Source organism: Exophiala viscosa (genome assembly GCF_022695815.1).
Source record: "Exophiala viscosa unplaced genomic scaffold EDD37scaffold_11, whole genome shotgun sequence".
In the NCBI taxonomy this organism is placed as follows: Eukaryota; Fungi; Ascomycota; class Eurotiomycetes; order Chaetothyriales; family Herpotrichiellaceae; genus Exophiala; species Exophiala viscosa.
The window spans coordinates 467,812-490,007 of record NW_026944363.1 but is presented as its reverse complement, the minus strand read 5'-3'; the positions used below and the strand labels follow the sequence as shown (position 1 = coordinate 490,007).

The following is a 22,196-nucleotide window of genomic DNA, read 5'->3' as shown; positions in this document are numbered from 1 at the left end:
CCAGGGAGTGTGAGAATAATCAGTGAGTTCAAAAGCATAACATATTTAGACAGAACGGCAAAGACGAGAGAATAGGAAAAAGATGCAGGCTCTAAATGGTAGCTTTTATTTGGATCTATGGCAGATGTTTCTTTCCCATGCCGTGAAGAGTCTGTGGTATTTAGAATGATGGACAAGGCTGCAAAAGCCTGTCCCTTTGAGCCCCCGTGTCCAGTATTCTGTCCATACCCGTGTCTCCCAGAGACCGGTAGATGCATTTTTCTCCCTTAAAACATAGCATACAGCAAGATTTGGGTATCGTCATACTCGTAGCAATAAACAAAAAAGTAGATAGGATCCACTCAGCACTTGAGGGATCTATGTCGAAGAAGCAAAAATGTTCCAGTTGTGTTACCCCTTTTTTGCCGGGGAACTTTTTGGCGCTGCTTAGCCATCCAAAACGCCTTGGAGCCGGAAACGTTCGTGAGACCATCTCACCCCGTGGAGAGTAGCGTAGCATATTCAAACAAATGAGAAGCGGGGACCCTTTTCGAACGTCCGCACATCTTCCCAGACGCCGTTGAGAGTCTCAACGAGTTCGTCTGGAAGAGGGCCTTGTTCGAGGATGTCCATGTTTTCTTTGAGTTGTGAGAGTTTTGAGGCACCGACAATGACAGCATCGCCGTACTCGGCGCCGAGCTGTGAGTGCCAGGTGGTCCATCGAAGAGCAGCTGCGTGTCCAGAGATGCCGTACTTCGTGGCTTGCTGTCGGACAATCTCAGCGGCGGCGAAGAGTGGGTCGTGGAAGTAGTCATGGGCATATTTGGCACCAAGCGGAGAATCAATGTTCCATCTGCTGTCTCTATCCTTGATCGACGCTCGTGATACCTTGTTGGAGAAGAAACCACAGGCCGAAGGGCTGTAAGCGTAGAAAGCGATGTTGTGTTCTCGAAGGACAGCGAACAGTCGTTCCTCGCCGCCTCGGCAGATTGGGTTGTATTGGCCTTGGTACACGGAGGGCTTGACCCAGCCATTCTCCTCGCATATCCGGACAATCTCCTCAACTTCCTCAACAGAGTAGTTGGAGAGGCCAAAGCGCTCAAATTTCCCTTCGAGGTATGCATTGTTCATAGCCTCACAAGTCACTTCGAATGGCGTGACTCTGTCAGGAGCATGCAGGTACATGACATCGACGGTGTCCATGTTAAGGGCTTCCAGCGACCGATCGATGCTGGAGTTAATGTTCTTTGCTCGGTGGGACCCAGGCATGAAGCTGGACACTTTGGTCGAGACATTGGCCCACTTCGATAACCGTAGTTCGTCCTCACCCAGCAACTTCTCGCATGTGCCACCTCGGCCCACTGGGTATGCTCTGGCAGTGTCGATGTCTGCATATCCTCTTGACCGGAAAAGGTTGATGAACTTGGAGGCATCTTCCACGGTGGTGATTTTGGCCAGTGGTGACAAGTGTGAACCCACAGAAGCAGTCCCAAGGATGATCCGTAGGGGAGGTTTACAAGTGACTGTCTGTACGAGAGGGGATGTTATTCTATCGGCATTGTCAAATGTGCTTGCGCGTGATCTGTTGGTAGGTGTTACTGTGAGGTCTGTAGCATCGGTGTCGTCTGAGGGGTGGGAACTGAAGGAGTGTGCTGATCGAGAGGATGTGGCAGAGCCGGGCTCTAATGAACGTCGTTTGTGCTGTGCATGGTGCTTCTCCAGGTTCTGCAGATTCAACTGAGGCAGATGTTCCAGCTTCATTCTGAGCGCTGCTGCTAGGGAGCCCATGTGTCTGTCTTGCGACATGGTCGGAGATTGGGGATAGTCGTAGTCGGTCATGGTGTTTTATATGTAAGGTTCAACAGCCTTTAGCCTTTTGAGATAGTCGAATTGTCAGACCGCGGTTTGTGGACTTAGTGAGTGAATTTAGTCGCTCAGGTGGTGAATACAGTCAGCGTAGTATAATGGTGAAGGTTTGACGATAATTTAATCGATCTCACAAAGCCAATTGTCACCAAGGCTTTGTGATCTGGAAGAGACTCTTTGAGGCTGTGTCCAACAAAGACAACCTTTGTATAAATGGTTGTGAGAATGGTGGTATACAGTGTGGAAGAATATTGTATATGGGAGGGGTGGAGGGCAGTGGATGGAGTATATCTAGGCTGGACATGAAACGGGGAGGGTTTGCCGATCCAGACGGTGCTCGTTTTGGGGTTAAAGGGCAGGATCGAGGGTGGCCAACGATTGTATGCGCGGCCATAACAGCATAATTGGGTTGGCTATGGGATTGCGGCAAGCGTGGGCCAGTCTCGAGCATTCTTGCCTGGACCTGAGAAAAAAATAGGCCCGTGTGGGTTACACGGAATCCACAGTCGCCGTGGTTCCACCGCGTCCTTCCTGACCCTGGCACACCCTGGCACACCCTGGTCAGCTGCAGAAGGATCAACCCTGGCCCATGCTCACGCAAGCATCAGAAAAGTCAGTCTCCTTGCTAATGCATCCACGCTGCCGACCAGGATCAACTAGGACATTCAGGGTCTAGTTCAGTTCTTTGCCCGCCTAGCGCCCAGAGCATTCCTTCGGGAGGCGTTATTCGCCGAGTCACGCTTCTCCCAGACAGCACGCTGCGCGCTGAGATTCCTCAGCCATCTCGCCTGCTTCTTGCCATCTCTCGGCCAGCCCGTTCTGTTCAGCCATGACTGTGTTGTCATGTAAGCTATTGAAGCCAAGCTTATCAAGTACGAGTATGCGTGAGCTGCCTACGAAAGTACGTACCTATTCGCTTATGGCTGGCTGCCTACCATTGGGAAGAACCAGCCATGAATTGGAATGCCGTCAAAAAGGCTGTCAACGCGTTTGTGGAGGCTTTGCTCTGTCATGAGAGCTGCCCTCGTGGCCGTTCCGGCTTGATGTCCCTTGGCGGCTCCGATCGGTCAATCCTTCCATCACGAAGACGGGCACATAGATCCCGTGTGAAGCTACCACTGTGTTGCATGCACCCTTGGCAAGAAGCACTCATCACTTGTTGCTTGGTGGTCTTGATGACTCGTGGGGCTGGTGTACGATTCCGATTACTATGATACAATGAGATCGCTTCTACGTCTATGAGGTACAACAGGACTGACTTCCAACTGGCAAAGGCGTGGGGAGCACGTCAGAGAAATTAGCGGGACAGTTCACATTCAGCCCGTCAAGACTCAACAGGCCTCGTTGGGTCTGGGGAGATCCGGTGCAGCCTGTGCTTTCTCGACTCGACCAAGTATGTGAGTCTTTGGCTGCTTTTGGCATTTGCCTTTTGTGACCCATATTGGTGAACCTGTCCAGTGCGCACTCACTGAGTACGGGATGTCCGACTCACTTCCATTTTGTCAAGACTAATGGATTGGGCATCAATGAAGGCTGGCTGGTCACGTCGTCACCTATACGAAAGTACGCTTTGCTCTTCTTTGAGACAACATGAGGATGGTCTTGCACTGGTGTTGCTAATGGAGATGGGATTTGAGACCAGCTCCGATCTTGCAGCCACTGATAGCCCCGGACCTCCACTAACATTGTGGGATCGGAGCACACCAGGTACCATCAACAGTGCTTCCACAAAGCCCATGAGATACTCCGCACAGTAGTCTGCGAAGTACGCTGCGGGCACACTGACTGCGTTGTATCGACGCTGCTCTTGGTAGGTTAGGTTTCTGTGATTGGCTCCCGAAAGAGAAGTTAAGCTTTTATGGTTAAACGGAGGTCGGAGGTGCCAAGCGCCGACATGGCCAATGGATCCAATCAGTCAATGTGAGGACTACGTATATCATTCAGTTTGGGGGAGATGAAAAACCTGCCACCAGACCATGAGGTGTCCTATGTGGCGTTGTGGCATTGTGGCATTTCTTGTTATGATCCTCCTGCCTTGTGTTTGGAGTGCGCAATGCACGATGGCTGGGAGATCAATCTCACCAACACGCCTCAATGAGTCTACGTGTCTATGCGGAATACGGGGGCCTGCTCGGAGCCGGAGAGAGGCGTACATTGCGTCCTCAAGGCTACTAACCTTTTTGGCGACATGGAGAAAATCTGGGTAGGTCAGGTACAAACGTCATATGGAAGACCTTCGCCACGGGAAAGGTCACGCACTACTCTAGTAATGTTGCTCCAGACATCACGCGCTTCTTTCGCGAACACCAGATTTCTCTCATAGTATTGTTCCTTCGCCAGGGTCTATTGGCGAAACATGATGCGATGACGATATTATGTGGTAGAGTATTGCCCGGACCTTGATTTCCTGTTCTGCTTCGGATCCCGACAACTTTGACCACTCGACGCCGCTGGCATAGTGGTGGATAAACGCTAATCGATAAACAACACGTTGGCGTCGGTGGTACGGCATTTACTCTCGCCGACTTGAAAAGCAAACAAAAGCCGGCACAGATCACGCTGGTTGGGTTTGGTGGCGCCCAAAAACTCTGGGGAAGCCTGCTAGCTACCTGCCACGAATTGCGGCCGTCGGAAGAAAAACCAGGATATACGCTGGTTCCTTGGAAATTGGAAGTTTCAGGCACCGCCGAATCATGCCTTGCATAGTCAATCACTACATGTTTTGAGACCTCGATATTAATAATTATCGTTGTGCCTGCCACCGTCCAGGGACTCTCCGGCCTTTGGGCTGGATGGCTGGCTTTTGAGAGAAAGATCGGTCGCGTGTCTCGCTATCAAGGAGATTGGGCGAGCAGTTGAGACATGAAGCTCATCGACAAGTCCAAGCCACAGGTCTGGACCAAGCCTACCGGTTGCGCTTTGCCAACCCCAGGATTTCTCGTCAGCAATTTTCGTTTTGGGACGAGGCTAAAGATAATTTTCATCATACAAGCGACCAGCCATCTCCTATCGCCATCAGGCTATGAATAGAGGGTTTTTTCTCGAACCGATGCGTAGATCACTTGCTGCTTGCAACGGGCATTCAATAAGTCAACGTTGAGACATGTGTTCATGTCGCAAGGGCAAACGCATTGCTCCTTTGCGATCTTCTCCCGAAGCAGAAGGTGGCAATGTGCAAAGTCGCGTACTTCACTTCCTGTGGGCAAAAAAATAAACACTGCCCTGTACATCATTGCCTGTTCCCATATGGCCCTGGTCTGTTTGATAAGTAGCGACAGGAATGCATCATTAGGACGAATGTCGGACAAAGCTAAGTCAGCGTCCGTCTTCATATTGATTTGCACAATTATTGCGCCTAATCTGTTTGGTCGCGAAATGGACTGAGTGGAGGTCGATCTGTGGTGATGTGTGTTTGACAAGGTAAATTGCAAGTGCTGGTACTCTCCAACCTACGACAGCAACATTCTCAGAGATCGATTGGACATTGCTAGTGGCCTGGTACCAGCACAGAATCACAAGCTTGACGACATATACTACCATGGTATCAGGAAGCGAGTGATACTCTGTCGCAATGAGCAAGTGCAGAGGCAAAATCGAGAACGCTAACGGGCAACGGCGCTGCGCGACCCTACTCGACGGTGCCAGTATGATGATTGGCCACGGGCGAGACGCCGATCGCGATCGCCTCGAAAGGAAGTCAGAATGAAGAACCAGGAAGGAATACGCGGGTCATAGGAACCTTCTATCCGGCAATGCTCTAGGCCAGGTCAAGCCTGGTAGTAGCCAAACCTACCTTCGCCTAGCCCGGCGCAAAATGATGCGTGCCACGGCACTACTTCCCCTGTTTCATGTTTGCAGAATGCCGAAGGGTTCTGGTTGGGTGTTTATCGATATGACGCCTCGGACTGATCCTTCTCTTCCCGCGCCTTCAACAACAACTGCACATCATTACCATTTTCTTTCCCCTGTCACCATTCCATCGGCTTCCGATCCTGTGGGTAAGCTCTCGGAGTCTCGGAGAGCAAGGTCGTTCATTCAATGCTCGGCAGACCTGAAGATCTCTGACCCTGATGGAAAACTCTCGATCGATCCCCATGGAAGAATAACATCTTGACGCGATTTTCGGGGACAACAGGTCATTCATTGACTTACGAGTATCAAGCCACAAGGAATTCTATGAATATGACGTTCTGGCGTTTCTCCAACTATGGTCCATGATCAGTCGCGTAGTACGTGCATTCCATGGGGGTTGTGCAAGACCTCCTGCGTCAGACTTGGAAAGCTTGAGAACGATATGCACCTCGTCCAAAAATTCCTTCTGTCAATCGAAGCTCTGTACCCGCTACGCAAGCTTTCCGGCGTTGCGGCCACAAGGTAAGAGTTGCTTACTATTGACATCAGAAAGGAAGCTATGGGAATGTGAAGGTATCCCACGACCAGAGTCGAATCATGTTCCACCCAACCACACACGTGCACGCGGGCCATTTTTGAACGAGATAGGAAGAACGCCGATAATCGTTAAACAACACCACATCGAGCGACGCTGGCACCATCGTCACCACATCGAAATGCATTCTCTCACCCTTGTCGGTCCGCGACACAGCCAGGACGGGTGTCTACGACACTTTTGGACCTCTCCAAACTGTCAAGTGTCACCCTCCTCGAATTGACTTTGGACATGTTCGAAGTGTGTGGAATACGGAGCCGCGCAGATCAGTCACTGATATCGATGCAGGTGTAGAATCCCCCCGAGGTATCGTTGCATTGAAGTGTGCAACACCTCGATAGATCATGCATGCTCGAAGCGATTTAGGCCCCCAAATTTCAAGTGTGGGAAGCCATCGAATGGCACTTCTTTCTTTTTGTCCTTGATAACCGACGCAGCTAACAATCCTCCGATGCAATTGACCGATATCGTCGTTTGCATAAGCGCTGACGCTGCATACTCAATGCTTCAACGGATTCCGAATCGACGCAAGCCGTGCACACAAACCTCACTCATCGGAATTACAGGTCGCTTGCGATGTAATGCATGGCAAAGAACGTTCTATGATACGTCACTCTGCCTTGTACAGAAGGATGCTTCCTTCGCTCGTGCACATCAAGGGCTCAGGGCTCCTTCTACGATGCAACGTCGTTGATGTTGCCGCCTTTCATCCATCATTTCAGACAAGGTCAATTCACTTTGTCCTGGGTGGGACATACCTTGCCGGCACCGTGCATAATCCGCCACCGAATACGTCCAATACGCTGTGCGACAGTGAGGTAGGCGGCGCTTTCCATACTACCTTCCTTTCGCGGCTATATATCTACCTCTGTTTTTCAGGCCATCTCGAAATTCTCTCCGATGCGAGGTCCCAACCAATCTACTCGAGAACGATGACGAACACGTGGTCGCACATCATTCCTACAGTCACAAACAACATGAGGAGCGCCAGACCTGTCACTCTGCACCAAGGAACACCCTGTGATATCCTCCACCCCCAATGTCGCCAAGGCGGTCGACATGTTGCGGTTGCCCGACATACTCGAAACTGCACTCAGCAATCACAACGGACCGACATACCGAAATTTAAAATCGGTTCAAGTGTTAAATTTCTTCACTATCTGAGGCATTCATTATATTCTATAAGTGTACTCTTTCGGATGGCGACCCTGACTGCCCCTTCCCCTATCTTTGGTCAAGGGTGAGTATGTATCGGCGGACGGAGGCTCCGGCCGCCGACCACTATCCCTTGGATGCACGCCTTACCCTAGACAATAACTCTTCGGTCTGCTGTGCTGTCTGTACTTATATTGACATGCTATACTGGTACCTATGGCCTCCTTGGTTTATGCGGCTAGAGCCATCTGGAGATCTGATCAGGAGACGAATTACGGAAATAGGTAAGCTACAGTTAATCAACTTCGGAACAGATCTTCTTGAGTGTCTATGAGGGAGCTCGTCTGAAGTCGGCGTTTCATTCTCCATAGGCCAACAGGTGGTCACTTTGCGTCGAACAATCAACCATTCACATCAAGGAACAATAGGCCGTGGAAGAGGGCTGGCTGAGCGTCGACGAGGTGCAGGTCGGAGACAGTCGGCCTGGTGAGGTTCGTACATCGCAGGCTCATGTGCGATGAGGTCCAAACGACCATGGACGGATGTCGAATCGATGGGCGTTGTGATTTCGGGAGGTGATGGAAGGAAGAGCATTTGACTTGGGCAATGCAGTTCGGGAGAGGGACATTCCTAGCAATGAGACTCAACCAGGCGACACTGTCCGTCCGTGCAAGCTGTCACTTGTATGTCACTGTCTTCAGAATGTCACTGCGAAGCAGGTGAGACACATCTCCCGTAAGTGAATGCTTACTGCATGGGATTGAGCAAGTGCTCTCGATGCGTGACGGCATATGTTGAGACTGACTGTAGACTTGAAGCCAAGCAGGTAATAGCTGATATGCAAAATCTACAAGGGTTGGACCTGAAACGACGTGGAATAATTGTAGCTCGAGCATGGAGGAGGTCTCAAGCTCCTCAGGAAACAAAATTATTTCTTTGCAGTGGGATTGTATCTGTGAGGACTTACCTCCTGAGCCAAACACGGCACACAGAAGGTGTGCCTTTCATCAATTGCTATCGTATGATGGCATTGCATGGCTAGGTTGTCGGGTGGTCAAGAGCTACCTATCATTTCAAATGTCCGAGAGACTGTACAGCCTTGTTCAGCCTTACACCTTCTGTCCGTGATGGAAAAGTTCAATCTCACGTGGCCGTTGCTTTGGCCGTCTCTCAGCAAGACTTGGGCACCATGAGATCTGCGGTATTTCATGTCATTTTCTGCATTCGTATGTGATCTATTCAGTACTCAAGCTGCGCAGTGCTTCTGAGACTTGGCTCTCAGTGCACAGATACGCCGATCTGCTGATTCTATTGCGTGAGAGCCACAGTGTTCGAGCAATTTGACTGTCCGACACCGAGGCCGTTCCTGTTGCGGAAGAACAGAACACCACCAGCATCACCCGTTGAGCCTTCGACGGGTTCGACCCAATTGCACCATCTGAAGCTCTTCCATAGAGATTTGACGAATCCAATACTGCCATCCTTGGTGTCACTTCGATAGTGATCACCCATGACCTTCTTGATGGCTTCGGTGGCTTCGTCTGCGTGATAAAACGGGATGGTACTGATGTGATGGTGTAGAACATGGGTCTCGACGATCCCATGCATCAAGCTCCTGCCAATGAAGCCGAATTCACGGTCGATAGTTGCAGCTGCACCGCGGACAGAGGTCCAGCTACTACCAGTATAGTGTGGTAGGGACGGGTCAGTGTGTTGCAGGAAAGTGATAGCAACTAGAGAAGTCAGTCATAATCCTCAAATCTCCCGAAGTATAGAACATACCCAGCCAGTGGTTCACCCAGAGATAAGGAGCAATATACCAGACGAACAAGTTGTGGAAGCCATAGGTGCGACCAACGTGCACCAGAACACAAGTCGTTATCAATAACCCGAGGTCGCTGAGCAAGATATAAGGAGCATCTCGTTGCTCGTAAAGAGGGCTTGCGGAGTCAAAATGGTTGACACCGCCACCAAAGCCGTTGGCCTTGCCTTTGCCACGTCCTTCGCGTTGCTTCTCATGGTTGTTGTGACCAGATGCGTTGGTGAATAAGTAAAGCGGCCAGCCGATCAGCTGATGTGCAATCATCTGTACCGCTGTCATGATCGGAGTTTCCTCCGTAAGCTCTTCAAGGTTCTGAAGAGCTTGTCGGTGCCAAGGCTGAGCCACATATTCCTCCTTGGACAAAGGTACGAATGCCATATCCCGTTCCATGTTGCCAGTAGCCTGATGGTGCTTTCGGTGAGAGATCTTCCATGAGAAATATGGCACCAGAAGAATTGAGTGACAGACCCAGCCAACAGAATCGTTGAGAGCCTTATTGGGAGAGAAGGACTGATGTCCGCATTCATGAGCCATGATCCAGAGACCAGTACCGAAGAAACCCTGGAGGACGGTATAGCAGAACCAAAGACCAGCTCTGGCGTAGCTCCATGGTACGTATTCTGGAGTGACAAAGCGATTGAATAGGTAAAAAGTGCTTGCCAGCAGTAATAGGTCTTTTGCAACGTAGTATAGACCAGTGACGGCACTTCGTTCGAAGCAATGTTTTGGTATCGCGTTTCGGACGTCGGTCATGGTGTAATTCGGGATCTGGAATGGGTTGCCATATGTATCCACCAGAGCAGGGTCCTTTGTTGTAGTTGATGTGGACATTTTCCTGCCGGTCGCCGTTAAAGTCGTGGTAGCCATGTTTGCTGGCAAAAGAATCGTTTCTGACATCGTGGCCTATATTTTTGCAAGTTTAGAAGATTTCCTAATTCAGCCTCCCTTTGTTGAGATTTTATTCCAATTTTTCCAAAAAGGGGTGCTCGCGATAAGGATAAGGCTGAGCAATATGTGGGTCAAGGGATCCAGAAATAAGAGGGTCGCGATGAGGCCTGGGCCTATTTGCACAATCGGTGTCCGTTCTGATTATTAAGGCGGTGAAGCTGTACCTCAGATCGAGGGTCTTTTAGAACTAGTCGTGGCCAACAGAAGCATCGATTCGCACTGTTTCAAGCATCCTCGGACACTATTCGCGACACGACGACATCGAGTATATGTGACGAACCTCAGCTCGGACCAGGCAGGACTTGGCATGTTCACTGATGTTAGTTCATGGTTTCAAAATCCGAATTGTAGCTTTGCCTTGTACCATCGACTGCTGGCATGTGGGAGGCCGAGGTCGCTACTAGACGCAGGCGCTGTCGCTTCGAGAACGGGCTTGTTTCCATAGATCGACAGGGGCGTCGACTGGTGCGTATTCGTCCCAACAAAGATCTATGGGAACAGACCAAGGTTTCGATCGCCGGTAAAAGTCGATGCAAATACTGCCTAGACGGGCGTGGCACTTTCCGCTGTGGCCTCGGGCACCCACATCATTCACGTATTTTTGCTGCAAGAGCCGCATTCTCTCGCGTCAGCTGCAACAACTGCAGGGCCATAATGAATACCACATGCCGACAATACACTGCAAACACAAGCGCCGGTGAAGTTGAGAGCATGAGAAGTCAAGATTGTGTGCCGCATCTCCAAGTGCCAGGGTTCGGTTAGTTCAGCGCTATGTTCCGATATGTTTTAGCGTACCATACTGGCCTACTATGACATCGCTCAACCGTTTCGCCTGTCCCACTTTTAGATCTGGCTTATCTGGCCTTGCTGGTAGAAGATCTCGTAACACGTGTTAAGATGCACGAAGCTCGGATTTCCAGCGAAGAACGTCAAGATCATGCCTCGATACGTGTCCTCGACGTGTATCAACTGTTGGATACCTCAGAATAGTCTGACGCTGTCGTGGTAGTTTGTACCAAAGGTAGGTCTTCTCCATCTCAGTCACGTGTATTTGCTAGATGTTCATGGGTGGCATCTGTGCGCCAACCGCGACTACGTTGGTTCAGGTCGACCTCTGCAGCCGTGAAAGGTAGGCTACAATAGCTGCAGATCTCGGTGATGGCTTCAGAACATCAATGAGTGGTGCTGACTGGTCTGTGATCGCATTCTGATTACTGCTGCTATGATCAACCGCAAACATGTAGTCAGGTGCTCATGCTCTTTTGCTAAGTGCCGCGGAGTTGTATTTTGGAGGGCATATGCTCATCGCTGATGCCTGGCAGCCGATACTTCTTACTCATCGGAGCTCTCCTGGACATGACGGACAAGGTCGATGATCCTGCCATCGTCTCCGCTTCGATGCCGCTCCACCAGGTACCGCATGATTGCACGATACTCCAGGTTCGCTCGATTACGAAGCCACCAGGTATCGAACTTCCTGGCCTTGGAGTACCAAAACAGCAAAAGCAGAAGTGCAACCGGGTCTTTCAAAACAAGCAAGTCCTTGAACCCAGCGCCCAGCGTGCGGAAGAACCCCAAAAAGAGAACGTAACTGTCCTGGTTGCACTCAAGCGGCATCAACTGCGCCAGCAATGAAAGAGGGCCCCTGCAGCAGCATGTGTCCGCAGAAGTCTCGTTCGACAGCTTTGCATCCGTGGCCTCGCAAAGCTCAATCAATTGACCAGGCAGTGTCTTCATTTGGTGCAACTCCGGCACAGACAAGTCGCTCCTGAAGCTCAAGAAATGCGCCATCTCCTGTCGTACGGGCAAGAAGAGACTGTCGTCGCGAAGGGGGTCTGACACCTTAAAAATAATAGTCTTGCCTGCACACATGTTCAGCCAGTCTAGGTCGTGCTGTCCATGGGCTTTCAGGGGCCAGGACTGCTCGACGCATTCGGCGTCGACGGTGCTGAATGCCAGACATCCTAAAAGCCCGGCGCACGCCCACATTGCGTCACGGGTTGATCGGGCCACAGTGTTGACAGGCTGGGAGATGGCGTGGTTGAGAAGCGAGGCGCCGTGGGACCAGTGTCGGGTTATGGCTTCGATTTCGGCGGGCGAGCGGGATTGTTTGATGGTGGTGTCGTGGACTAGGGTGACCGCTAGGATGATGTGCATCAGGAATGCGTTTGAGTAAGTCAACCTGGAGTATATGTCTCGATAAATGGTGATGCTTTGGCTCGGACCGAGTGTGTATACCGTCCTCGAGAAAAAGCGAGCTAGGATTTCACGCTCTTCCGGTGTGGGTTCATACGCAGATACGTCCTCCGTGTATCGGCAGGACGCACTGTCGTCGCTTGCGTCGCCGCTGCCGCTGTTGCTGTTGGCTTTGCCTTTGGGAGCTGAACGGTCCCCAATGCTTGAACCAAGGGCCGAGGATGACAAGTCCAAAATGGACAGGTCAATAACGGCTGTCATAGAGGTGCTGCTGACGCCGTGGGCCAATTGTAGATCCTCATGTCGGAGGTCATAGTTGCATAGAATGCCGTAGCTATCGCACTTGATGCACCTCGGGTGCGTCTCATCGCACCTCACTTTGCGGAGCTTGCAGTTGCGACAGCCCGTTCTAGACTTGCGATGCGCTGCAATCTTTCGTTTTGACTGTGGCCGCTTTACTTCTGCTGTTACTGGTGCTGCCATACTACTAGATGTCGTATAAGACTTGGCTCTGCTATTGTGCGGTGCCGGGCGGTACCGGCGAAGCTGTTTCGATTATATTCAGTCAAGAAGTTGAAGAAGCCCGCCTCACATAGAGGCCTTCAGCTGTCTTGCAGTCCTTGTATTGTTCCGAGAAGGACGGTGATAGTGATTGCTCTGTTGTGACTGTCTCACGTCAAGGCTCAATCGTGCATCATCGTCGGGGTTAATGGAGTTGTCAGGCCTGGCATCCAGGTAGACCTCGATTAAGGCTAGGCCTCGTGGATATCCCACTCCGGGCGCCCAATGAAGCCACTGGGGGCGTCTATCGGTGGATTTCAAGAACTAGCGCTAACCTCACGTCGCATTTCGAGCTGTCTGATTTGACTCCCTCTCTACGGCCTGATCACCACCCTCCTTGCCTTTCGTTGGTGAGTATCGTGCTTTCAAGATACATCGCGGAATAAGGTCCAGCTCCTTCACGACTTCCACTTCCATGCAACCCGGTATCGATGATCTCACGACTCTACCCTTTCCCACCCTCCTGCATGCCACTTCACTGCAAAGACGGCAGAGGATGCTGCTCCAGATACTCCTCGAAACTGGTAACCTTTCCTGTCGCATTGTCCACCGCCCATTGCACCAACTCCTTCGTTTGCGGGCCATAGTACCCGAACTCCTGCTGATACAGCATCATATCGACGAGCACATCTGCGTAGTTGCCCACTTGACCTGACAGCATTTGGCGGTACTGATCCGGCGGAACCTGCACATACTTGACTTCCTTGCCGGACACTGCACTGATGATCCCAGCAATCTCAGTCATGCTGTACACCCTGGTGGCTGCGCAAAACGTCTTGCCTTCATACTTGTCAAGATCCGCCAAGATGGCACCGACAAATTTGCCTGTGTCGGCCACGATGTCGATCAATGGGAGCAGCGACGAAGGTGACGTTGGCCGTGCGAAGATGAAACCTCCATTCTCAGTCTTCCTCAAGGGCATGTTCTGAAAGTTCTGCATGAACGACGCGGGAGCAAAGAATGCACTCTTGATTGACAACTTGCGAATGTAGTCCTCCACATCGGCTTTGGCATCGAAGCCCGTAACGTTGGTGTACTTGCCGGTAGAGAGCTTGCTGACATTGGGCAACGTGCTGAGAATGATGTACTGGACTTCTTCGGCAACAGCGGCGTCGGCAATGGCCTTTCCTGTCGCAAATTCTTTCGCTCGGGAGTCGGGCCCGTAGGCTGGAGCAGTCAATGCGAAGACGGTGTGGGCTCCTTTCAGGGCAGCGTTCAGAGATAGCGGATCAGTAACGTCCCCTTGGAGAACATCGACGCCCTTTTGCTTCAGACGAAGCGCAGCCTCGGATGATGTGTCCCTCGTGATACCACGCACTTTGTAATTCTTAGAGAGCTGGGCGTCTTCCAGGACGAAATCAACGATCGAGCCGCCTTGCTGACCTGTGGCGCCGAAAACTGCGAGGACCTTGCTCATGATGGTAGTAGTGTTGTGAGTGGCCTTGATTTGATACGAGCAATCTGAGGGGGTAGTCTTAGTGGAAGAGAGGCAGCGATCCAGAACGGCAATGCTAGAACTTTATAGGCACTTCCGGAAATATGTTGAAAGGCCCTATCGATCGGTGCGTCTCCTGGGGTCCAGAGTATCGATCGTAGACAGGGATGGTGGTTTCGAAATTGCGTATAGCAGACGTCTGTGGGAAAGGGCACTAACCGTACCTCGCACTTATGCTTTACCTGAACCACAAAATTTCTGATGTTCATATTCTCTGCCAGGCTTCTCCTGGCTGGCGGATTTAAAACGCCACGGTGCATGTGCAGAACGGCGCGCGAATAAATCGTCCTATGCCTCCTTTTAGCCTGTACGTAAGTAGGACTCTTCTCGCTGTACTTCCGCAATTCCCACTCTTCCACCCGACCGAATGCCTTGATATAAATACATGATCTCCATATCCCCGGTGCTTCAGTCGTTTTTCTCGTCACCCATTTCATCCAGTAGTGAAAAGTAAGCCGTCATAGATTTTCAAATCTTTCGCTAGTTCGTCTCTTCGACTAGTCAGTCTGGCGATCCGTCTCGTGTCCATCGCCTTTTCATCCCGTAAAGAATCAATCTGATGTTTCAATTTTGTGTTTTCTGCTCGCAGCCGGCGAATTTGGACTGGCAGCGGTTGATCGTCACTTTCAGCTGCAAGATTGCTCTGCGACGGTGGAGGAGTAAGAAGACGTCCCGTGAATTCTCGAGCACTTCTAGTGGTTTCGCCAAGTGCAGTCGCTCGGAAAATAGGTTGAACCGCGCCGCCAGCCTGTTGACAGAAATTGGTGACGGCCTTCTCGAAATTGCCGTTAGTGATATCTCGGGCGAAAATAGCCGTCAATTGGTCGTCCTCTGTGGGACGGGCGATGTCTGGACTCTTCATTTGGACTCTCTCTGCTGCTAAGCGCACTTGTTGTAGAGCATCCTGGACGCGGCCTCTAATGCCATTATCCTCTGATGTTGAGAATCCTGATACCTCAGCCCTCTTTCTGGGCATACTAGCTTTTTCGTAGCTAGGGATAGGCCGCCGGCTCGACTCAGCCCAGGTCTTTGCGCCGTGAGGAGTTGTCTCTGAGTCCGTAGTCGCAAAATTAGCAGGCCTTCGCTCTGGCTGTTCTGACACTCGCTGAGCTCCATGTTGGGCTTCATACTCCAGCGAACTCATTCGCAGTGCCCACTCGAGCTCCTCCTTTTCTCTGCGATCGCCAGCATTATCCGAGACAAACCTGCGTGTCTTCTCCTGGCCCACACTTTGCTCGGCCGCATACGATCTTCGGCTGGCTTTCAAAGCCCTTGCCAGTGCCACATCTTCACTTCGTTTTTCACGAGGGTCATCCGGGGCCAGTCTCGAGCCGCGAAAACTGGTGTTGGAGACGCTCCTGGATGCTTGAGCCTCTTGATCGTTCGGAAAAGGCCTTGCTGACCGTTGTGAAGCATGCCGCAGAGGTGGTGATGACCAAATCTGGAAGACAGGGTCCCTGTCTGGGTATACTCTGGCCCGGGGTTGTTGCGGAGGAGTGTCAAAATCTTCAGACATGGGTGACAATGAGCGTGTACGTGTTGCCACGATCTGTAGATCATCATCAGAACTGAGAGGGTCACTCCTATCAGGAACTTGGACGCTATCATCGCCTGCGGTATTCTCAGAGTCGACAGATGCTTCTGTCCACATGGCAGCCTTCAAGTCTTCCTCGATACTCTTATACCCGGGCCACCCAGCCTGTGTAGCCTGTGCCCGCTGATGTTCCATTTCCAAAATTTCAAGCGACCTTGACGCCGCTACCAGATGAAGTGAGAACAGGTTTTGTCAGTTGCCCTTGATTCGAGGATAAGCAGTGCAGGTTTTGTATAGACAGAAAGGAGTGTCGGACAGAATACGAGCTCAAAGCAGTGTGAGGTGACAGGAGGTAGATGGAAGAAAGCCCATGTGTAAACCAAAGATAGGTAGCCAAAGTCCCTTGCCGAGAGAAAGACAATCAATTGCTCCAATGAAGGGCGGGTGAGACACAAGAGTGAATGGTCCAGCAAGTGTAGATGTACGGCGTGAATGATCAGGTCCTCATACTCCTTTGTATGCGGCTTGATAGGTAATGGCATCAGACGGTTAAAAGAGGAGCTCGAGGAAAGTTTGAATGAAGTGAAGGTCTCTCGCAAGCGCAAGAGATTTGAGAGTGAGGGTTGAGTCAGAGTGGAAGGTCAACGTGGGTGGTCAGTCCGCGGATGAGTCGCAAGGTCGAGGCCAATACCTAGGTAAATGAGGAGTGTCTAAGGTCGGCCCAATGTCAACATTTGAGTAATGTACAGTTCAATTTTGTTAGTCCAGTCGTTTTCATACATGCTCAATGCTCAGTCGAGAGCTGTCCTCGTGCTCGCGGCGAAAAGGGTCGGAACCTGCCCAATGAGCTTCCCTCTCTGTGTCTGTCTTTAGGCACAATGTTTTCGCTTTAATCGTCCAATCCCAATGCCAATGAGTCTAAGTTTCCAAAGAGCCCCAATGCCTCTCTTGTCGTGCCTCAAAGGTCGTCAATGTCAATTCCAAGATCCATGGAAGCCAGTATTTCATCATCCAATGCTGCCTTCCGAATTACAGGTAAGCCCTTCTTTTTCGCAACTGGTTTGACCACAATTCCGGAGGGTGTCGAGCTTGTTGGAGTGCCGTTCGAGGTGGTTGGAGGGTTGGGAGTTCCCATACGCGACAGATTCGCAACCAGTTTAGGGGTACCTGTACCGTTGACTGGCGTGCCAGTGCGGCTGATATCGCTTCCACCTTCGAACAAGTCGTCAACACCCGGAACGGTAAGCTTCTTTGACTTCCTAGCTCGCATCTCGGCCAGCTGCGCCTTGCGAACATTCTCGGCATTCACTCTCTGATTTCGTCGATTGAGCTCGGCAATCCGTTCTTGATCTTCGTTGACATATTCGGATTGTGCTCGCGAAAGACTTGTGCCAAACGCCAATTTCTGTGGGATAACGCTAGCGAGCTTATTCTCGAGTTCTTCAGCAAGCTCTTCGTTTCCATCCGCTATGGCCGCATTGATCTGTTCGCGCAAATCCTGTTTCTCTTGGCTCCGAGTGATCTTCTCCATGAGTGTGTTCTGATTTTTGATCTTCTGTGAGATTTCCTGCTCGGAGAACCGATGTGCCAGCAGCGTATTAATCTGATCGAGTTTCGCGTTGATAAACTTCTTGGTAGGCAGTTTGCAGTCCTCATTAGCCATGACCACACGGTATCGGCGCCATTCGTCTTCTGTGAACTTGGACATGGAGCATTCCAGGAAAGACCATGGTCGCTCGGCCTTGCCATGCGCGGCAATAATGTAGGTCTCAACAGGGAATGGTCTGCCGTTGGAGCCTACCATTGCGTATGGCTTGCCTATGGTGAAGCCTTTGATGAGACAGAGGCGGTACTCATTGACCTTAGGATCACGACCAGGACCCAGGCAGACGCGCACATAGCAGTCGGTGATGGCTCCCTCGAATCCAGGAGTGAGGCAGACCTGAGCAAAATTGTCACGACCGACCTTCGCTCGCTGGATGTCAGCCAGTTCAGCAATTGGCTCGTCCTTGGGTGGACTTGGTGATCGTCTTCGGTATTTGCGATCGTCATAGTCGTTGTCACTCTCGCCTTCCGCATCCGCATCGCTGTAGTCCTCCTGTGGAGATGCCGGCTTTCTGGTGTAGCCATCTTTCTTTCTCTGCTCATCTCGAAGGTTCTTTTCGGCTCGCTGTTGTTTGTATGCTTCGATGGCACTGCTTGCTTCACCAACCCGGCCACCGCCGACCTTGGTACGTTGACGGGTGCTCTTGCGCTGTGTGTCTTCCAGATCGGCTGCGCTAGCCTTGCGCTTATTCTTTGCGGCATTTTTTGCCTCTTCGCGGGCTCTTGCAGCGACGAGGCGGCGGAGTGTCAGATCCTGTTCATGGCGTTCGACCTGTTCACTACGCTGAGCTAGAATCTCTTCTCTTTCAATTTCAGGCTTTGATTCGATACGCGCCTTGTCCTCGGCGTCATAGTACAGCTTTTCGTAAGGAAAGATTGGTTTCTCTGCGCCGGGCTCGAAGTCGGCTTCGGAGTCGGATTGGGACATGGATGCGGACTCTGAGTGTTGAGAAAGCGAGGACCTGTAAAGATTGTCAGAGTTCGCATCTGATGAGAGGGAAGAACTGAATCATACGCTTCATCTTCATCATCAGAATATGCCTTACGACGTCTGGGACGTTTGACAGTCTTAGCCACACCTTTACGAGCCATGTCTGCTGGTGATGGTGCTCTTCGTAGTTGTTGTTTCGTTCGTGGTGGCGAGGAAGACTTTGGTTTAGGAGATGAAGGCGTGCTCTCTTCACCGGAGGAATCACCTCCGGCGAGTGCGAGCAGTTCCGCATCAAGGTCAGCCATGGTGAGGCGGAGACGGTGATCTTTACAGCTTCACCGTGGTGCTGCCTGTGTCGAGCGCCAATCAAGAGACGATAGCGAAGGCGGCTTCGGTTAATCTTGCTTCAGAGATTGAAAGCGTGAATACTTGTGAAGTTCTCTTCCCCTTCGGGACTAATAACAAGGTGCCGCAGAAACGAACGAGGACATTGCTTGGCTGCTCAAGGCGGACAGCAGCAAACAAATGCCAAGCAGGGACTTCTCAAGTGAGTCAGTCTGATGGTGCGACCGTAGAGTCGCCTCTGTGTACAACGGAGATGGTATAAATGATGTGAATGGGACATGTTGTTGAATTTCCAGAGGGCGCAAGAAAGACATATAACAACGATTCATATGCCCTTGGCAAGGCTGTGTTCCTGACTCGGTGACCCAGCCTTGTAGACTATGATTGGACAAATAATCTATAGTACATCATCAACATGCTTCTTATTTATCCTCTCCCATCTTTGTGAATCTATCATATTTTAAGAGGCTTTACAGAATGCGGTCTTCAAGAAGTGTCCTGACCCGAATCAGGTGCACAAAGCCCTTAGTGCAATATCAATTTCTGTATCCAGCACGACACATATCGTCGCAAAACATAACACCCTCCGAACCATCCGAGAAACCTCCCCGAGCCGTCCTTTCGGAAGAGCAGAGACGCTTCCTTGACAGTGCACTCCGAGTGAACCAGGCCGGGGAGCTAGCCGCAGTATTGATCTACAAGGCTCAAACACCACCCGTTGTGAAAGCACATCCACAACTGCGCCCACTTATGAAACACATGTACGATCAAGAAGCTGGCCATTTCAAGACTTTCAATGGACTGCTTGCCAAACACCGAATCAGGCCTACTGCCATGTATCCGGTATGGCAAGCTGCTGCGACTGTATTGGGCTGGACAACGGGCATGATGGGAAGAGAAGCTGCAATGGCCTGCACAGAAGCCGTGGAGACAGAGATCGGAGATCATTACAATGAGCAGGTACGGGAGATGTTCAAGTGGATCCAGGAGCTCAAGGCTAGGGGAGAAGAGCTGGACCCGGAGCTGAAAGTCCTGATTGATGATATCAAGAGAATACGTGACGAGGAGCTGGAGCATTTGGATCATGCTGTCGAAAATGATGCAAAAGAAGCTCAGCCGTACCAACCACTGACCGACGTCATTCGATATGGCTGCAAAGGTGCGATCTGGATCACCGAACGTGTATGAAGAGATTCCAGTTCTCGCGCCACGCAACACGGCCAAGCCCACCTCACGCGAGGGCGTTGCAAATCTCTGTAGAAGTTTGCTGTCCGTCATGGTCTGGTTTGACCACGATGCGATGAATCGGCTGCAGCTCGGCTGCGTATTGCGAGATTCAACGGGGCTGGCATCTCTGAAGGAGATTCGGTCTTGGTGCAAAGGCTCGAGTCGAGTGACATCTTTGCCTTGAGCATTGCCCCCTTGTCATAACCCGAACCCGTCATCGGACTGTCCTTGTCGTCAGGCAGTTCGTCTGCTTGCAGAGACAATGCCCGACCACGGCCGCTGACTGGCCTCTCGGAGTATTCTTTGCAAAAGCGACAGGGAGACATCACCCAGTCCTCCACCTCAACCGTCCCTTTGCACCCACCCGTGATTGGCATATTCAAGACATACTCATACCCAGCTTTACAGCGGGTCAGCACATATTCAGAATGGCTGTTATCGCATCCAAAGTGCGTAACCTTGATCAGACGACACATTGCTGCTTCAAGCTCTACCACAGTACCACACAGTGGAGCCTGGGACAACTTGAAACCCGAAAGCTGGAAATACTGGAGAACAGGGGTTCCAGGTGCTTTGTGTGATGGAGGAATTGGAATGTGCGACTGGATCTTGCAAAAGCGATGCTGAACCTGCCGGTGGCCCGAATGGAGTTTGGTGCCAATGCACTTGGTGGGATTTGTGGTAAATGTGGTCGCCAATGGGTCTTGCACTCTCCGCAGCTTTCGTAGAGAGGCAATGCCGGTACTCTGATGTGGGAATAGTACGAAATGACTTTTTGATAACATCGAAAAGGAGCTGTTTGGCTGTGCCCCAGAAACTTCCTCAGCAACGAGAACGACGAGGTATGCATGCTCTTGACGAAGGATGTGTCTCAATCAATGTGAATGCCGATGTCTTGGAAAGAGGCGAGAAAGCTTAGACTGAAAGCAGATCGTGGCTGCCTCTTTGTAAGTGAGACTTCTTGGGACTGAGGCCTCCGGTCTGCCTGCGGACATGTGCTTGAACAATCAATTCACTCCAACAGAAACATGCCAGCAAGATCAATACCTCCGGCAATTCCCGGCGTGTGTCACGGTCACAGTTACTGCCTGACTCACCCCAGGTATAAATGACCTCTTCTCTTACTCTGAGATAGAAGGTAGACATTTCCTGCATATCTCCTCCTCAATTGCGACCCCAATCTACACCTAGAACTCGAATTCATCATGTGCTACTTCAAGCTTGACATATGTCCCTATCCCAACAAAGATCCTGTCGCGGCTCTGATCTTCCTGCCTACCAAAGCCAGTGAATGGGAGCATTGCGATAAACCGAAGCCATGGGGTCGCCTCAGCTGTGGGAACCTTGTTGTCGAACATCCGAGAGACGTTTCCAAATCGCCATCCACCTCCTCACCCGAACATGTTTTCACGACTCGCTCCAGGAACGCCCTCGAAACAGAACAACATGAAGAAAACAAACTAAACGTCCGACTAGGACGATCTTCCACCGAAGGCACCATGGTTGCGTTCGTTACAAGCGAGGTGGTATGCGAAGTGGCCAAATGTCGGTGGTGCACTGCTGTCATCAAGCTAGTGGCCACAAAGTCAAAAGAGATACAAAATGAAGCACGTTTAGAAGTAGCAAGGTTGGAGGCTGCTATGGACAGTGATGCCAAATTGAGGAACCTGCACCGAGATATGAGGGACAAAGAAGAGCAGCTCGACATTTTGAGACACAATGCTTGGAAGATGGCAACCCGTTTGATGGACGAAGAATCTGCTGAGAATGAGAATGAGAATGAGAATGAAAATCGTGCTGGAGGTTGATCTGGCGGTGGCGAGAAGCTACCGATCTCACCGTGATGGATTGCGCTTTCAACTTGGTAATTATTATGGACATTGTATGCGTCTGCCAAAGGACAAGTCGTTGTACTATTCATAGATGGCAACGAAATGAGCTCTTGAATGGAAAAACCTCTGCGCCGTGCATTGCCAGTCAAAGGCGTAACTAATTCCACGATTTCATCTCGAGTTACTCCTGAGGACAAAACCCGCAGGTCAAAATTTGGGGAAAGCGGAGGAGATTCAGCCTCGTCAACTTTTA

At 51.0% G+C, this 22,196-nt stretch overlaps 10 protein-coding genes across 10 annotated transcripts; 3 read left to right on the top strand and 7 right to left on the bottom strand.

Annotated features, from left to right (window-relative positions):
- Positions 1 to 85: 85 nt before the first annotated feature.
- Positions 86 to 2,270, bottom strand: EDD37DRAFT_639346 (NADP-dependent oxidoreductase domain-containing protein). The gene has a single exon (XM_062817164.1). The coding sequence runs from the start codon at positions 1,816 to 1,818 to the stop codon at positions 502 to 504; it is 1,317 nt and encodes a 438-aa protein (XP_062666832.1). The 5' UTR covers positions 1,819 to 2,270; the 3' UTR covers positions 86 to 501.
- Positions 2,271 to 3,711: 1,441 nt separating this feature from the next.
- On the top strand, positions 3,712 to 4,152 carry EDD37DRAFT_138765 (uncharacterized protein). The gene has a single exon (XM_062809526.1). The coding sequence runs from the start codon at positions 3,822 to 3,824 to the stop codon at positions 4,050 to 4,052; it is 231 nt and encodes a 76-aa protein (XP_062666831.1). The 5' UTR covers positions 3,712 to 3,821; the 3' UTR covers positions 4,053 to 4,152.
- Positions 4,153 to 8,755: 4,603 nt separating this feature from the next.
- EDD37DRAFT_568753 (omega-6 fatty acid desaturase) lies at positions 8,756 to 10,100 on the bottom strand (the record flags this gene model as incomplete). Its single annotated transcript, XM_062814198.1, has 2 exons — positions 8,756 to 9,180; positions 9,230 to 10,100. The coding sequence occupies 2 exons, from the start codon at positions 10,098 to 10,100 to the stop codon at positions 8,756 to 8,758; spliced, it is 1,296 nt and encodes a 431-aa protein (XP_062666830.1).
- A 1,129-nt stretch (positions 10,101 to 11,229) lies between these two features.
- On the bottom strand, positions 11,230 to 13,081 carry EDD37DRAFT_639337 (uncharacterized protein). Its single transcript, XM_062817163.1, has one exon. It carries the CDS (start codon positions 12,894 to 12,896, stop codon positions 11,550 to 11,552), a length of 1,347 nt encoding a protein of 448 aa, XP_062666829.1. The 5' UTR covers positions 12,897 to 13,081; the 3' UTR covers positions 11,230 to 11,549.
- Positions 13,082 to 13,097: 16 nt separating this feature from the next.
- Positions 13,098 to 14,647, bottom strand: EDD37DRAFT_138714 (HSCARG dehydrogenase). The gene has a single exon (XM_062809525.1). The coding sequence runs from the start codon at positions 14,389 to 14,391 to the stop codon at positions 13,450 to 13,452; it is 942 nt and encodes a 313-aa protein (XP_062666828.1). The 5' UTR covers positions 14,392 to 14,647; the 3' UTR covers positions 13,098 to 13,449.
- On the bottom strand, positions 14,647 to 16,579 carry EDD37DRAFT_138697 (uncharacterized protein). Its single transcript, XM_062809523.1, has one exon. The coding sequence runs from the start codon at positions 16,196 to 16,198 to the stop codon at positions 14,903 to 14,905; it is 1,296 nt and encodes a 431-aa protein (XP_062666827.1). The 5' UTR covers positions 16,199 to 16,579; the 3' UTR covers positions 14,647 to 14,902.
- EDD37DRAFT_138702 (uncharacterized protein) lies at positions 16,580 to 18,967 on the bottom strand. The gene is made up of 2 exons (XM_062809524.1): positions 18,624 to 18,967; positions 16,580 to 18,570 (listed from the first exon to the last, which is right to left on the bottom strand). The coding sequence occupies exons 1-2, from the start codon at positions 18,842 to 18,844 to the stop codon at positions 16,962 to 16,964; spliced, it is 1,830 nt and encodes a 609-aa protein (XP_062666826.1). The 5' UTR covers positions 18,845 to 18,967; the 3' UTR covers positions 16,580 to 16,961.
- A 340-nt stretch (positions 18,968 to 19,307) lies between these two features.
- On the top strand, positions 19,308 to 20,115 carry EDD37DRAFT_138636 (ubiquinone biosynthesis monooxygenase Coq7). The gene has a single exon (XM_062809520.1). The coding sequence runs from the start codon at positions 19,362 to 19,364 to the stop codon at positions 20,070 to 20,072; it is 711 nt and encodes a 236-aa protein (XP_062666825.1). The 5' UTR covers positions 19,308 to 19,361; the 3' UTR covers positions 20,073 to 20,115.
- EDD37DRAFT_138688 (uncharacterized protein) lies at positions 20,116 to 21,121 on the bottom strand. Its single transcript, XM_062809522.1, has one exon. It carries the CDS (start codon positions 20,894 to 20,896, stop codon positions 20,159 to 20,161), a length of 738 nt encoding a protein of 245 aa, XP_062666824.1. The 5' UTR covers positions 20,897 to 21,121; the 3' UTR covers positions 20,116 to 20,158.
- A 195-nt stretch (positions 21,122 to 21,316) lies between these two features.
- On the top strand, positions 21,317 to 21,919 carry EDD37DRAFT_612395 (uncharacterized protein; the record flags this gene model as incomplete). Its single annotated transcript, XM_062815353.1, has 1 exon — positions 21,317 to 21,919. The coding sequence occupies one exon, from the start codon at positions 21,317 to 21,319 to the stop codon at positions 21,917 to 21,919; it is 603 nt and encodes a 200-aa protein (XP_062666823.1).
- Between the last annotated feature and the right edge of the window lie 277 nt (positions 21,920 to 22,196).

Excerpts from the sequence above, each read along its gene's own strand:
- EDD37DRAFT_639346 (XM_062817164.1), bottom strand. The coding sequence starts at position 1,818 with ATGACCGACTACGACTATCCCCAATCTCCGACCATGTCGCAAGACAGA.
- EDD37DRAFT_639337 (XM_062817163.1), bottom strand. The coding sequence starts at position 12,896 with ATGGCAGCACCAGTAACAGCAGAAGTAAAGCGGCCACAGTCAAAACGA.
- EDD37DRAFT_138765 (XM_062809526.1), top strand. The coding sequence starts at position 3,822 with ATGAGGTGTCCTATGTGGCGTTGTGGCATTGTGGCATTTCTTGTTATG.
- EDD37DRAFT_138702 (XM_062809524.1), bottom strand. The coding sequence starts at position 18,844 with ATGGCTGACCTTGATGCGGAACTGCTCGCACTCGCCGGAGGTGATTCC. Across the intron at positions 18,571-18,623 it reads TCTGATGATGAAGATGAAGC|GTCCTCGCTTTCTCAACACT; the intron begins GTATGATTCAGT and ends CAATCTTTACAG.
- EDD37DRAFT_138636 (XM_062809520.1), top strand. The coding sequence starts at position 19,362 with ATGCGGTCTTCAAGAAGTGTCCTGACCCGAATCAGGTGCACAAAGCCC.
- EDD37DRAFT_138714 (XM_062809525.1), bottom strand. The coding sequence starts at position 14,391 with ATGAGCAAGGTCCTCGCAGTTTTCGGCGCCACAGGTCAGCAAGGCGGC.
- EDD37DRAFT_138697 (XM_062809523.1), bottom strand. The coding sequence starts at position 16,198 with ATGGAACATCAGCGGGCACAGGCTACACAGGCTGGGTGGCCCGGGTAT.
- EDD37DRAFT_138688 (XM_062809522.1), bottom strand. The coding sequence starts at position 20,896 with ATGTTATCAAAAAGTCATTTCGTACTATTCCCACATCAGAGTACCGGC.